General features: G+C 38.2%; 1 protein-coding gene across 5 annotated transcripts in view; it reads left to right on the forward strand.

Annotated features, from left to right (window-relative positions):
- Window positions 1–3,129: 3,129 nt before the first annotated feature.
- Window positions 3,130–16,536, forward strand: part of MYRFL (myelin regulatory factor like) — a 124,572-nt gene continuing 111,165 nt past the window's right edge. For 3 of the 5 annotated variants that reach the window (XM_037731624.1, XM_017509271.2, XM_037731625.1), the window contains exon 1: window positions 3,134–3,501. In XM_037731624.1, coding sequence (XP_037587552.1) covers window positions 3,456–3,501 — 46 coding nt within the window. In that variant the 5' untranslated portion in view covers window positions 3,134–3,455. Of the gene's footprint in view, window positions 3,502–16,536 lie in introns of all 5 variants that reach the window. The other 2 variants (XM_037731627.1, XM_037731626.1) reach the window with 2 other exon arrangements.

Here is a 16,536-nt window from a genome sequence, read left to right on the forward strand (position 1 = left end):
TTTGACAACACTGAGCCCACATTCTTGAATGACAACACTTGGGTGAAGTTGAGTGACTCCACCTGTTGGGTGGCTACACCCTTGCACAGGGCATGCACTCCTGGTTTGCTCTATGGCCCACCATCCTGGAGTGTCTCCCTGACACCAAGGCTAAAAGACCCACTTTACTCACTTATCTGCTGGGCCTTGGAGGTGTTTCAGTTTGGAACCCCAAATCTAACCGTAGCTTCTCGGGCCATTAAATGAAATCTAATTTATTTCTTCGTGGTGCTTCCTGCCACATCACTGTGCTGGTGAGAACGTGAAGTCTGTTGGTGAACTGGTGGACAGGATCCAGAATCGTCACTTGGCAGTGGATTATAGTGTGATGTCTTATTTCCAGTGGCCTCCAGGAAACTTGGCTGGGAGCTTCCCTGGGAGTCTAGAGTTAACCAGAGGCTACATGTCTTAGGCATCTTAATTCATATTTTACTTAAAGGCATATAAATCCTTAAAAAAAAATCATTTGACTTCATCCTTGCTGCCTATACCCAGTCAGTAACCAGTGCTTTGTTCTATGTCACCTTACTTCAAGCTTGACTACAGCCTACCTGGATTTTGCAGTAGTTTTTTAACTGCTTAAACTTTGGTTATTGCCTCAGCCAACACATTCTGACACAGAAATCTCTTTGAGTTAGATGGGATTGTATCATGCCCCACACCCATCCAGATAGAAACTATCAATAGATACATTTAGAATGAATATGATGCATATAGTCAAATTACATTCAGAATCTACAACCATAAGTAGTAAATACAATGGTGGATAGCAGAGGCTGGGAAAGGTAATGGGGGTTGGGAGGTGGGTGCAAAAATGCACTTATATAAAAGGAATATGATCTAGTGTTTGGTAGCACAACAGGTCAAATACAGTTAACAGTAATTTATTGTATATTTCACAATAACTAAAGGAGTGGATTTGAAATGTTCCCAACACAAGTGATAAAGGTTTGAAGTGATAGATACCCCAATTACCCTGATTTGATTATTACCATTGTATGTTTGTATCAAAATATATGTACCCTGTAAGTATGTACAACTATTATGTGTCCATAAAAATTGGAAATAAACTACCACCATCTTTCTTCAGCCTATTTTCCAATTTCCTCTCTCACTGCACTATGCACACAATCTCTGTATCTGTGCTATTTGCCTTCCAAGGCTTTGCTCATGTTGTAAGAAACATTGTTTAGTATATCCTGTACCACCATAGGTTGACTGTAGTTAACAGTAATGCATAGTTTCAAATAGCTGGAAGGAGGATGTTGAATGTTTCCAACATAAAGAAATGATAAATGTTTGAGGTGATGGATATGCTAATTACTCTGATCACTACACGTTATATGTATGGAAATATCACTGTGTACCCCATGAATATAAGCAGTTATTATTTGTTAATTTAAAAAATAGAAAAAAACACCCTACCCACTGTTTAAGTGTATTTACATCCCAGCTCTTTGTGGTGCCTTTCCAGTTCCTCCCAGATTAAATTACTCTCCTTCCTCTGTTTTCTTGAGACATTTTTCCCAGCATCAGTCTGCCCTGAGTTACAGTCACTTGTGTTTTTCTCATGTCCTAGCCTTGAGTTTATGGAGGGCAGCGACTATTATTTATTCATCTTTTTATTTCCTGCACCCAGCAGACAGCTTCACACAATTGTTGAAAATTCATTTCTTTAAACAACTTGATGACTTGTCATTATAGACCTGAGGCTCAGTGTGACTTCAAAAGAAGCTCCTAAACCTTTTCTAAGCTAAACTTAGTTTAATCATTTTTAAGTAACGTATATATGTGTGAAATTTTAAAATATCCGTTTGGAGTTATGTCCCCTACTAATTCTAATGAAATAACAGACAAATCCGGAAAATGGGGTATCTACAAGGCATTGAGCCTGGACTGTAAAAAAAGACTCAAAATCATGAAGAGCACAAACAAAGCAAAACGACAAGAGGACTGTTCTGTATTTTAAAAAGACATAACCAAAGACAGTGCGTGGGCATCCATTGGATCCTTAATCAGAAATCAAAAAGCCATAAAAAATATTTTGGAAACTGGAAGAAATTATATATGAGATGATAATATTTTCCAAATTTGTCTATTGTTTCATTATTAGAATTAGGTGACATAATTTCAAACATGTATTTTAAAATTTCACACACATTTACTGTTACTTGAAAATGAGCAAACTAAGTTTAGCTTAGAAAAAATGTTTAGGAGCTTCTTTTGAAGGTCACACTGAGCCTCAGATCCATAAAGACAAGTCATATATATATATGATATATATATACACATATATATGTAAATATACTCTATATATTATATAAAATATATATTTTATAAAGGAAAGATATATTTTTATAAAATATGTATATAATATATGTTATATATATATAAAGATATAAAATATTTTTAATGAATATATATTTTTATATAAAAATACATTTTATATGTATATAATATGTAGAGAGCGTCAGTAATTGGTAAGTATAGGTGAAGAACATATGAATATTTTATGATACTATTCTATTTTTTTTTCCAAATAGTTGGGAAAGAGAGAAAATGGAGGGGCTGAAAGGATAATTTAATTTCCTAATTGTATTTTCTTAGGCTGTGATTAAATGAATTATAGCTAAGCAGTGAAAATAAAACATTTTTTTCAGTATGGTTTTATATTTAGGAGTGAGTCCAGCTACTAGTGACTCAGCTGTGAGAGTTATTAAATTCGTAATGAAGGTTTTGTTGCTTGTTAGAGGGACTTCTCATACTTTATGGTTTATGCTTTGGAAGCAAATAAGCTGTAGAGGAAATAAACCAGGTTTGTATTAAGGTATTTAAGTTTTTGCTGTAAATTTGGAAATATTTAACAAATTCTAACTTTTCATTATCAAAAGCCTTTTAAAATTACTTGTGATTGTAGGTATCTGTGAAAGTGATTATATTGATTTATTCCTTTTTTCTAAGTTAAAAAAATAAGTATCTTTTCTTGGTGGTAGCTAAATGGATCTAGTTGATAAAGGTGGAGATACACTGGTGTAAAAGGACAAATAAGAGATAAGACTATGTATTTATTGCCTATTTATGTAATTACATGTGTCACTAAGGACAAAGGTCCTTAAAGACGAAAGGCAGAGTAGAAACAGTTCTCTATATTAAGATAGATGAATTTGCTACCACTTTCCTTTATGAATTTTTAAAAAATGCATGGTTGCATATTCTTCCAGTTTTATAATCACGTTTGAAAACTCAGCCATCTTTCTGGGAACAAATTGATAGCCGAAGATATGCTTCACTCCAATAAAAAGAAAATGAAGATTTTTCAAGAGCATTCGTAGGCTTTGAATCAAAAGGACAACACTTACTTCCTGAGGTCTGATAACCATTGTTTTATGAGGAAGTAGTACTAGGACCACAGCACCATGGATGTGGTGGGTGAAAATGAGGCCCTGCAGCAGTTCTTTGAAGGTAAGAGGACAATTTCCAACATGAAGTTGCTGCTTCTGAGAAATGCTCACTGTCCCTGTTTCATCTTTTCCATGTTCACTTAAACTTTGTTTTGAAAGAAATGCTATCATACTTAGGTAACTCTCCTAATATCGAAAGTGGGGGTTACTTGCTACCTTGGTAGCAAAAAATCAATGGTATGGATAGAGATTTTAAAGAAAACAGGATTTCCATCTTACAGTTTGGCTGTTAGAATCAAGGAGTAAGCATATTTATGTTATTATTACTTGTCCCTGTCCTGTGCTAGATTTTATTTTTTCCCATACCTATGTTTAAAAAAACTACAGATGTGTCTTATCTCTAAAATGATTGAGTATAGCACAAGAAAAATGAAAGATTTTACTTAAAACATTTTTTTTCTCTTAGTATAATTAAATACAAGACAGCCTAAAACAGCAAGGAACGCCTCTGTCCAAACCACCCTATTCCCATCTTTCTGTTCTTCACAATACTTAAAAAATGTGTAACTGAATACCGATTTGTTTTTGAAGTTGAGTATCTTTTTCTTCAAGGAACAGGCGTACTATGAGATATGTTACATGGGTTTTTTTCCTTCTAAACACTTAAAACGACAATGCAGCTTCTCATATTTAATTGAGATAATAGTCAAAGGATGGGTCTGTTGAAAATGTTAGTTAAGACTTTTCCTCTTGTGGCACCTTTTAGGTGTGCCATTTGGAGACCCCACATCACTGTGGCTTCAGTTCTCTGTCAGTTAGCCATGCTCAGATTCCATGTGAAGGGAAACGTGGCCATTATTTTTACACATTAAGGTATTTTGCCTGAGGGAGTATGAGAAGAAGTGAGGGCAGACCTGCTTATTATTTACAGAATCTAGGAATCAGTCAGCAGCACATTGAGAAAAGTGCTTTTGGTATTGTGCTTTGTAAAGTGCCTGACAAATAATATATATTTAAAGGTTGAATGGAATGGACTGAATAGCAAACAATGCTGAACACTGAAGAGTGACAGGGCCTGCCAAAGAAATAGATTCTCCATCACTACTGGGAGGAATCAACACCATGGGGTAGTTTCTGTGGCTTAGATTTTCCAGAAGTGGTGAGAAGGTACATAAGACCAAGAGAATTATCATGTTATCTCAGTCCTGCCATCCATCCCATTGAGTGTTCTCTTTCTGACAGTGGCCAAGTTGGTATTGCCTACCTGGTTCATGCTTGGCACATGGTAGGCACACTAATGTTGCTACATTGTTATTGCCTGATTTTACATCATATGCAACTTTTGTGTGAGCAGTAGGTAGCAAGCTTCAATTTACCATTGCGTCTATTTTAGAGAAATCAGCAATTTATTGTATACATGCAAAAATCTACTCAGTTTGCCTCTAGAGCTGCAGAATACCTGAACATTGAATCTGGTCTACCTTCTGTTTTTTGAAAAATATTTTATTTCTATGGGATCCCTATACTATCCTTGTTTGTACTATTTTCGGAGATCTCTATGGATATTGTTTCTAAAAGTCCCCTCTGCAGCTTGTTGCAATTATCTGATCATTATTATAATAGTATTTTTCTTAGTCCAAACCAAACTCTGTGGCTCCATTTGAAGCCTTTTTGATGGGAAAAAGTCCATTCTTTATTGCAAGAGAATAAAATGGTCAGTGTATTTTTTTTACATTATCTTTGAATAGTTGGAAAACAGTGGTAGACTTTATGAATTAAAATGAAGGCACTAGCTTAAGTGATTGCCATCCCCCTGAAAATCACACAGCTAAATGTCAATTTTTTATTACCTCTACTATTCAGCAAATATTGAGCACCTACTCTGAGTCAAGTTCAACAACCACTTCCTTTAAATGGCAGCATGTAGCACTTTGGATCCCTTGTTTTACATTTTAATAATTTCCTTTCTCTGGACCCTTTTCAAATTTTTAAAATGAAGACAGCTGAACTGAAGCTGATATTCTTGGTCAGCGGTCTGGTGCCTTACCTCTGAGCTACACCCTCTCCTTGAATCTGATATTTTAATGAGAGGAACCAGCTGTTTCATGTCATGCTCCTATTGATACATTATTGTTTCTAATCCAATACCATCTCCTATAAAAAAAAATTCAAGGAAAATATTTGACAATTTGTTACCCACCTGAAAGCTATTTTTCTCCATTTCCTCAGGCTCTTCATTCTAAGAAACTAAGCCCTAGATAATGTATTTTTCCTTATAAACATTATTGTGTTAAAAATTATCTTGAATTAAATCAGCTTGAATTAAATGGCCTTGACTGTCAAAGCTCATGATGATCTTAGTTCTTATTTTAAACTTCCAAACATGACTAAGTCTTTATGGTGTCTCATGAAAATGACAAGGGTGGTTGTTCTGGGTAGCTGGTAATTCCAGTTCTAATTCAAATCCTTGTCTGCCACTGTAGTCCTGTTAGCTAAAGCAGAAGAGGCACATCAGGCACTCTAAGGATTGCAACATCTGGTAACTCAGATGCCATGTGAAATGTTTGGCTTTTTCAGTAAAACGGTACCACTGCAAGAAAAAGGTTGTCAGAAAATGGGTACATAGCTTTATTTATAATAACTAAACACTAGTTACAACCTAAATTTCTAATAGTAGTGGATTTGTTATGGTTCTAACATATAATGAAATATTTTGTAGCTATTAAAAATGATGACAAGGGAAAATGTTTTTGATCTTAAGGAAAAGAGTGAATTACAATGTGGAATATAAAAACACAATTAGATAGTATGTAGATAACTTTCTATAACAAAGTTTATTAAAACTGAGTTGGAAACAGTTGACATATTTCCATTCGTGCACACACAAATACTTAGAAAAAAACAGATGGATATACTTTAAGCATTAATAGTAGTTACCTTGGAGTGATAGGATTATGAAGATTTTTATTTTCTTTATAGTTTACTATCTAAGGGCTTTATAATTTGAATGTATAATGTTATAATCAGGGAAGAGTTTGTTTTAAAGGAGTATAGGTTTAATTCAGCAAAACACTTCTGCTTAAGATCGATGTGTCAAGAAAAATTGTAAAAGATTTTGGCGTGGATTAAAAGGATTATTGGTGTCTTCCATAGAAAACTATGCCTAAATCACATCATTCTGGGCTATGGGATTCTATGGTGTTTGCACCTTTCAGTGTAGTAAAGCTATTTTTAAACTCTGTGAATTGCAGGTAACTGATATAGATGCAAAGATTTTTATATAGAGAAATACAAATGAAACGTTCTTGGAGGGATCAATAGTTTCAGTAAAAGCCATTTTTGCATTTATTTATAAATTCATTCTATACCGTGTTATGTGGGTATCTGATGTTTGAATTCTCCTTTGAGACAATTGTAACATCTTCCTGGTCCCTTCATTAATTAAGTAGTTAAATACAATTTCTGACATGCCTTCATATTATAGTTCTATGAGAGTCATGGTTTTATCTTTAGAAATCTATATCTTTTAACGTTTGCAAAGTTTTAAGGTAGTTAATGTGAAAACATTGTCAATTTCACCTCAAGTTTGAACCAGATTAACAACATCTGTTGAGCATTTACCATGTGCCAAGCATGGTGCTATTTACTTTATATCATATCATTTTATTATTACAACAACCTTCTAGATAAAAGGGAATTAAAAAATGAAGTACAGTAAATCCCATGCCTCATTTTACTTCATTTATCTTTGATAGCTATAATCTTAGACTCTTAATTTGTACTATCGTGATATCAGAGGTCTCATTATTTGTTTCCAAGCTCTTAAAATAGTTTATTAAAAATGATTTGAAAACAGTATTGTTCATTATATTTAATCTCTAAAGAAGAAATTTTTGAGAAGTTATTTATTTATTCTCTTCATCCTGAAGTAGGTGCTCAAATGGTTTGTTGGCTTAGCATTGAAACCAAAGAGGAGATTCCTGCTCAGATTGAGCAGAGCAGGAAAAAGTATGCCTTGGGAAAAACTACATACTAAGAGTAGATCACAAGTAAAGGCTCAAGAAGAAAACTGGCAGAAACTCCAGCTCACTTTTTGAGGTTTGTGTGAGTAGCTGCTGTGTGAGTAGCTACGTGTGGAGGGACAGTAACCACCAGGCAGCTCCTGAAATCTACGAGGAAGAGCAGTCTGTTCCGGAAGCTGCCATCAAAAATGCTTTGAACGTTTCCTACCTGTCTCTCTGCTTAAAATTTAAATTCTCCAGGGAGCTATTATCAAAAGAGGGCAGTGGGGATGCAGGGAAGGCAGAAACATCTTCTGCCCATGAACTGTATAGGAATATCATGGAAGTGCCCCGTGTTCAGGAAAATGGGGGAAATGCTGAAGGCTTTGGAGCAGACAAGCAGCAAGTGAAGTACTCAACCCATATGGGATTAATCTAGAAAGACTTCATGGAGGTTAAGCAGAATTACTGTGTAGAGGAGAGCTGTTGCTTGGAAAAAGTGCCTATATGATATTGGCATGTAGTAGGCACTTACTGATATTTACAGAATGAATGAATGAAAGAAAGAACAATGCAAAAGACTAATCCATTCAACAAGCAGATACTGAATTCCAGCTAGGGTTGGGACACCTAGCAAGTTCAACTGTATGAAGAGGGAAAACTAGCCCAGTAGCAGAATGGTCCAGCGAATAGAACAAACAGAGGTAGTTGAGACAAAGTGTTGCCAGTTGATAGAATGCCTCAGATTCCATTATTACCAGAGATAAAATGATAAATGTCTTACGTGGTCCCTGTATATTATTTCTCCAAAATGTGAAAAGAACTTTGGCTTCTGAATTTCTGACAGAAGAATCAGAAGCTCTGAAAGCCGAATGGTGTAGAGGACAGAAGCTGCACAGTGCTGGCACCAGGCAAGTCTGTCTTGTGGTAAAGAGTGTTTCTGGCCTCAGGCTAGTCTCTCAGTTCTGTGTCTTTGGGGCCACCGCTTTCCCACTCTCTCAGACAACCAGTTTCCTATGCCTTCTTCCTTCTGTCCCAATAAAACCTAAGCTTGCACAGAAGGAGCAAATGGCAAATGATCTAACACCACCTTACACCTCTTTAGAGTCTTGTATTCAAAGTGCTTTCATAGAACATTGAGGTTGCCTTGTTCAAAAGCAGCAGAAAGGATACCTCCTCCAGGAGCAGGTCTGGTTAATCTCTAATGGTGGAATTGTAGGTATTATGTTGAACCTGTGGGATAATTTCAGAGATGCAGGAGTTCCTTGTACATCTGTGCAGGTAGCCTCTGATTCTGTGTGGAAACAGCATGGATTTCCCAGGAGACTGGGAACAAGAGCATGCCAAGGAAGAACTAGCCAGATCATGCAAGGAATTTAGGATTAGCTGAAGGTTTCTAAGAAATACGTTTCTTCTTTCATTCTGGGATCTCTGAAATGAAGGTGATTTAATTAGAATTTGAAGTGTACCGTAAGGAGATCAGAGCTGACTTTGGTCACCTGCATACACGCCACCTTTGAGACCTGTCAGATTTATCGCCATCTTTGTGGAGCCCTGGAACAGAGTCACCCAAACAAACCCTTCTGCGTGGAGGAGCCACACACCTTCTTTTGTGTTATTTATACTGTCATCTTTCAACTTTGGAGTTAGAACTGGGTTTCTGGAAGACTCCACCATGTCTTGGAAGCTAAACATTCAATACATGGACAATTGTGGAAAATAAAGAAAACTTAAAAGAAGAAGAATTATCACTAGTAATTTTACTATTTAGTGCTAACTATGTTCAGTTTGGTGTCTATCTTATGTGCTTTTTAAAACAAAAATGGGTTTATGTAATTTGTGCTTTTTAGTAAACGTACAGTAAGCATCTCTTATCATTAGTTATTTATCTACAACATGGGTCAGTAAATTATGAACCACAGGCCAAATCTGGCCTGCAGCCTATTTTTGCAAATAAAGTTTTGTTGGAACACATTCATTAACACATTGTCTGTAGCTGCTTTGATGCTGTGATGGAAGAGGTGAATGGTTGCAGCAGAGACCATATGGCCTGCAAAACCTAAAATACTATCTGGTTCTTTACAGAAGAAGTGCACCAACCCTCGTCTACAACCTAATTAATAATCATAATAACTGTTGTCAAGCACTTAGTATGTTCTGAGTGCAGAATCATCCTTAGGAACATGGGTTCTGAGTCAGTCATCCTGGGCGTGAATCCTAGCTCTGCCGTTGACATCTTCTGGGACTGTGGATGGGTCTATAAGGCTCTGCAGGCCGTAGTTTCCTTGCTTGTAAATGGGGATAATCCTATTAATCTCAAAATGTGGTTGTGAAGCACTATGCCTGGTACAGAGAGACAATAATTTTTAGTTATTATTCTTATTGTTCCTTAATTCTTATTTTCTCCATTTAGCCTCAAGGCAGCCCTGGGGGATTTCCATTCTTGTATGAGAAACAGGAGGCTGACAGAGGTTAAATAACTTGCTTGAAGGTTATCCAGGTAGTAAGTGGCTGCAAGGTCATTTATTCCTTACATTGTTTATTCCGTCAGTTGTGAAAGTCAAAATAAAAATGTAGAGATGAATCTCTAAATTTAATGTTTTATTTGGGAAGAAAGAATTGCAATTTGGAGCATACAGGCAGACTAGGTGGTCTTTGGTATATCTAAAGAACAAAGAGGAGGCTGGAGGTTTTATAGGGAGGAGCAATGTTATGTATTGTTATTTGAGAAACTTCATTGGTACTATTAAAGTTTAGGAAACTGGCAAGTTTTGGTTGGTGAGTGACAGTGGTAGGTAAAACTAGTCTTAAGAGTTGCAGCAGGTTGTTTCAGCAACGATTAGATATAAAACTGGTCTAAGGTTATATAGCAAGCAGTTTCAGCATCCAGACTTGTAGAGAATTACATTTTTGGAGCAATGTTATATGCCCTGAGTGCTTTTTCCCCCTGACCTCATGACTCTCTTTTACTGGGTATGACAAGAATGACCCAATTTGTATAATCAGCTTTGACACAATCAACAAATATTTGAGTATCTCTCATGAGCCTGCTGCTTTCCTAAGGGCCAGGGACTCTGTGATGAATAAGCAGAGTCCTTGCCTTGTAGTGGCTTCTACTCTTGACAAAGGAAGAAGGCAATAGATAAATAAAACGATGATTTCAAAATGTCATTAATTATGAAGAAAATAAAACCAGACGGTGGTGCAGAGCTTCTGATGAAGAGAGAGTTACTTGAACCAAGACAGTCAGGACTGGTTTCTGAGGAAGTAACATTCAAGCTGAGACCTGAAGATGACCATAAGCAAGTCATGCATCTGTCTGGGAGAACAACATTTTAAGTAAAAAGAGCACCTGGGCAGTCCCTGAGCTTGAAGTGGTTGGGAGAGGGGCAGGAAAGGAACAGTGAGGTGGAAGTGCTTGAAGTGTATGAGTGACAATGGGAAGGGTGGTAAAAGATTAGAGTTTTTATTCTCAGCGTGGAGAGTTTTAAGCAGGAGGACAGGCAGGGACAGATGGCCTGTGAGATGTGGGGGGTGAGGAAGACAGAGCAATCTGTGAAGGATGATGCCTAGGTGTTGGTGTTATTACCAACAATTCATGGATGGTAATGCAATGTACTTAGAAGAGGAAGAACAGGTAGGGGTGTGTGTGCATGTGCGTGTGCGTGTGTGTAATTAAGAATTCATTGGGGACATTTTACATTTGAGATATCTTTTAGACCACCAAGTGGAAGCAACGAGGAGGCAGTTGGATTATTGAATTTGAAACCCAAGGAAGGGTTGGGGCTGCTGCTGTCAGTTTGGGAGTCATCAGCGTGTAAGTAGTGTTTAAACCACGAGACTGAGATCACCAGGAAGAGTACAGATAGAGAAAAGGGTTCCAGATAACATTTTGGGATCCAAGTGAGGGTAACTAGCAAAGGAATGTGCAGCGAGGTAGGAGGGAAACCAGGAGCATGTGGTTGTTAATCTAGGAAAAAAGGTATTTCAAGAACATGGTCAAACATTTTAAATGTTTCTGACATATCAGGCAATTGCCCATAGAATCTGGGGAAAAGACGGTTGTGTGTGACTTTGAAGAGAGGTTTCTGTGCAGTGGGGAAGGATGCCAATCAATGGGTTGAAGAGAACAGCCTGTGATCAATAAGAAAACCACTACCATATAATGAAGGAAAACCACTGCTATTTGATGAATGCTTAACTTTATGCTAGACATAAAATTTTAGGTGTATTAATTCTTAATTTGTGCAACACAATGAATGGTAATGTCAGTATTTTAGAGATGAGGAAACAGATTCAGAGAAGTTATGTACCTTGCCCAAGGTAACACAGCTGTTAACATATGTGAAGTGCTTAGATCTGATCAGAAGTCTGTCTGGCTCTGAAGGCTTGTGTCCCTAGACACTGTGCACATTGTCTTCTAAACAGGTCACAGGGAACATCTATAGAGATAGTTGTAGAACTACTCATGTCTCCTGTTAAAATAACCAGGGCTTTCTTTCTCTTTTTTTGGACAATTTGCATGTAAAATTATTCTGGACTGTGAGCTGGTGGCACTTTCCTGCCATCTGCCATTATTCCTTTGCAAATCCCAGCTCTAGCACAATAAGATGAGGTGTTAGTGGTAAAAAGGTAATGGCTTATGTTCATAGAGCAGGCAGCTCCAGAAACTCAAAATGTAAGTTCACTAATAAAAATACGAAGTTATCAGAACACTGTAACTATCTTTTCTGTAGTACTGCTCTGTGCATAACAAAAATATACAGAGGCTCAGAAGTGCAGTATAAATATTAACTCTTAATCTTGTAATTTTGAGTAACCTGACTCAGGACAAAAAGTCCAGCAGGATGGGACCCCAATAGTTGATACCCTGGTATTAACAATATAAGAAACAAATGTCATATATGGCAATAAGAAGTAATGTGTTCTGAAGAGAGCATCATGTGACTTGATACTGAGAATTAGTGTCATTCTCGTAGGGTTAAAGCTATCAATAGCTCAACTATTAAGAGCTGACAAATAAGCTTCCTAGCAATCTCTGTGGTATGCAGGCTGATGGCATATGCCTTGCTTCAGGCAGCCATGGCTTTGAATCCTGGTTTCTTTGCATCTTAGTTGTGTGACCTTTTAAAGTTTCAGTGTTCTCCATCTGTCAAATGGGGATAACACCACCTACCTCTTAGGGTTGCGAGGATTAACGATAAAATGTTGAAATTATAGAATAAATGGTAGTGGATTTTATTACATTTGCAAGTGTGAAGGAACCAAATTGCTTGCTTTATTTATTGTGAAACAAGAAGAACGAGTAGAGCTACATACATAGATTCATACATTTATTTTTCAAAGAAACACTTCTGTCTCCAGGGAGCTATTACAAGTTTTACATGTTCACATTAATTCCAGAGAATTTATAATCATAAAATCCATTTATAGCCCTTAGTTGCCAAGCAACAAAGGACAAAGTACTGAGTATTTCCTTTTATTGCAAAAGGTTTGGCTTTTCCATGTTGGTCTTGAAATCAACATTTTTCAGAAAATACAAAACAGTGAAACAATATCATATTTCCAAGGTTTAGTTGGCTTTGTTTGTGGATGGATTCAAAGCTGAAAGAAATGCATTGTTGTTATTGTCCTGTTCTTAAAGAGTCTAAAGCATTTTGTTCTAATTTTATAGTAAATCTGTAAGTAGTTCTGAAGTTGAGAAACTGCAAATTCATTTTAAAGAGATAACTTTTTTCAGGTTACCTATGTTCTGTGATGCTCTCACTTTGAAGGAACTGGTTTGTTTATCTATCAACTGTCTTTCAGGAAAGGCTGGGGTGGCATAAAATTCATACAGAAAAATGTTACCTGCTGACCTTGTGAATTACTGAGCTCAAATAGGTCGTTCAGCCATGCCTTGGCAGGGTTTGGGGAAGCTGGCCCAGAACAGAACTAAATTCTCTACTTCCTTAAAAGGGATCAAAGTTTTTAACTGCTTCTGCTGTTTTTGTTTTTGTTCATGAAAATCCAGAAGTAAAGATTTGAAAGTTCTTATAATCCAGAAGGATATATTACTATTTAATATCCTATAAACAATTCCAGCACAACTCATATTTAACCGCTCATAAAAGCATGCATGGGAAACAATTTTTTAATTTGCATAGCTTTTTTTTTTTTTTAATTGAACTGTCTTAAAACAGTGCAAAAGCAGATTAGACATCTTTGGAATTTTACTGCCCTTGTTCCTATATGTGTTCTGTATATGTAGTGGATTCTATAGATGCAAAGAGGGGAGACAGTGATCCTCTTTTTTCTTCCATTGTTGAATTAGGAACTTGTTGCTTTGAAAGAAATCTATTGATAAGTCTTATAAAAGGTCCTGAAATGGAAAACGTTCCCTTGCCCCTCCTCACAGGGCGTGTGACAGGGGGAGTGGCTTGCTTCTTCAGTGCCCCGCTGCTCAAACCTCTAGGGGAATGTAGGGACAGGCAGGCTGCGGGGCTCCGACCCCACAGCTGTCTCTAAGAGTGAGTGCCTATAGCTCCTAAAGCCCCAGTGGATGTGTGTTACAGTGTTATCTTTTAGTTTTGCCATGCATAGGCTTGTGTTAACCGGCTCAATGAGACCTTCCACCTTGTGGCAAGGACAGAGGGCTTTCTGTATCACGGGCTCTTGCCTTGGTGTACCGGAAGGATCAAACCTGGACTTGGAGAATGAGTGCAAGGTTTTACTGAGTGGAAGTAGCTCTCAGCAGATGGGGGAGCCAGAAGGGAGATGGTTTCCCCTGGAGTTGGGCCACTTGGTGGCATAGCCTGGGTTCTCCTCCGACTGCCCTGGCCAAATTCTGTCTTTCTGCCGGCCAGCATGCCGGTGCAGGTATGTTTCTCTTGACATCCAGCAGCCCCTCCACTGATGTGCGCCTCTTGACCTCCAAATGCTTCTGTCTCTGCCTTGCTAGGGTCTTGGGTTTTTATAGGCACAGGATGGGGGCATGGCAGGCCAGGGTGGTCTTGGGAAATGCAACAAAAATGCCTGTCTTCACCTACGTCCATGGGGGTGGAGCTCTAGCTAGGGACTACATTCTCTTCTACCCAGCACTCCCATATCAGTCCTATGTGCAGGAAGAGACAGAAATGACACTTACAAATTATTATAATTCCACAAGATAGCAGCTAGTCACGGCTCTTCTGCTAAGAGTAAATATTCCTTGGAACGATTTTTCTGTGTGAATGTGAGAGTAGGATCTAGCTGTAAGTAGACTAATTCCAGTCAATCAGAAGAGGGACACTTTAAAATCTATTATCCATCCATCTCAAATGTTCCTTAAGAAGCTCTTTTTATCTTTGTAAGGTATAAGACAAACAAAAATTTGCTTCCTTTCCCTGAGAGAGGCAAGTTTCTGTGTGAGAATCTGAAACAACTTAATGATTGTGAGAAGGTCAGGTCTGTGAAACAGTGCTCGAGACCTGTCCTCCCCTTTGCTGGATTTTTGTGAAAATGTTAGAAAAAGCAAAAATCTATAGATGGCCACCAACGTGAACATGTGTTTATGTTGCCAATTCATTCTTAACCCAACTTCAAAGTTGCCTTCTCACTCTGCCGTTTGTGTTATGCTTGTTTATAGAGTTTGACATTTTACAGACTCTTGCATTGCCATCAACTCGTTGTTCTGTCACACACATAAAAAAAAAAATTGAGCCTTAACAAATTGACAGATGTGCCTAAAATCAGATTGATAAGTTTCAGGCAAGACCCTTGTCTTCTCATTCCAGGTCCAGTGCTCTTTTCATCTGCACACCACTCCGCCTACCCAGAGGGAAGAGCAGGGAAAGACATGTATTGGCCCATTAGCTTCCATATTCTAGAGCGAGATGTCAGAAAAAATACTTAAGTAAATATAGCATTTGGGAATCACCTCCCTTCTATCCCTCACTCACTCACCCCTAGCCATTGTATCATAGCTCACAAACTGTCCACTGGCTCCCCAACCCCACTCCCTCTCCAGGACAGCGTCAAAGTTTCTATCTTTTCAGACTTTGCCTAACCCCCTGCTTGGATGTAACTGATTTCTCATGAGTTCAACCATCAGTTTATTGCTCTGAGCCCTGTCTCTGGGGGAGTGGAGGCAGGGACCAGGGGAGGAAATGGAAAGGGATGTGCATACTGTATGCCATGCACCAGTAGTGGATTCATATGTTATCATGTTTCATCTGCAAGCAACTCTCTTAGGTCGTAAAACCCATCTCCTTTATCCAGATGAGGAAGTAGGCCCAGAGAAGTTAAGTAAGAGTAGAATTTAACCCAGATCTGCCTGACTTGCAGTTTTCCAAGTCTCATGTTCTTCTTACCTCTGGGTCACATGGGGCTCCCTCCTTCTGGAGCACACTTTCCTGCTTTGTTTACTTGGTTAACTGCTGTTCACTCAAGGTTCTGGCTTTGGCGTCATTCCCTCAGGGGCTCCCAGTGTGTTTCCACAGGACTTTGCACTTCACCTTTCAAAGTGTGTAATGAATGCCTTTTTTCTGTGTCTGTCTCCTAGGCACACCTGGAAGGAGGGAACTATGCCTCCTTTGTTCCTGTAGCCTCAGCGCCTAGGGACTGGTATATATCAGTCACTCAAATGTATGTGTTGAGTCAATAAATAAAAAACTCGAATCCTTTTTCCAGGATTCCAAGTCTTCTGGATTTCCTTCTTTATCCTGCAATTGGCTGAAGACTAGGTCCTCAGACAGTGCTCTACTGGACTGTCCTTTCCCTCTCTGCCTGACTTGGGAGGACAGAAAGGCATTGCTGAGGCAGGACAGGCACCCTGAAAACTATAGGTGAGCAGTTTTCTTGTCACATCTTTCTGAACTTGTGCCATGTAGTGTCAGCCAGGGGACACTGATTTAATATTTAACACTGTACATTTCAGGTGAGCCAACTCACCTGTAGAGCCTGTGGGTGGTGTCTCCTCCTTAGCTGTCCTTCCTTTTGAAAGGCTTTTTCCCTCTTTCTCCTGCCTCCTCCTTTTCTCCCTTCTGTTTTTCTTCTTCATCTTCCTTCTCCTTTTTTTTTTGGCCATGGGCAAAATTAGACTTCCTAATAGGCCAAGCCAGAACAATAATTCTTCC

This window comes from Cebus imitator, unplaced genomic scaffold (genome assembly GCF_001604975.1).
Source record: "Cebus imitator isolate Cc_AM_T3 unplaced genomic scaffold, Cebus_imitator-1.0 Scaffold414, whole genome shotgun sequence".
Taxonomy (NCBI): domain Eukaryota; kingdom Metazoa; phylum Chordata; class Mammalia; order Primates; family Cebidae; genus Cebus; species Cebus imitator.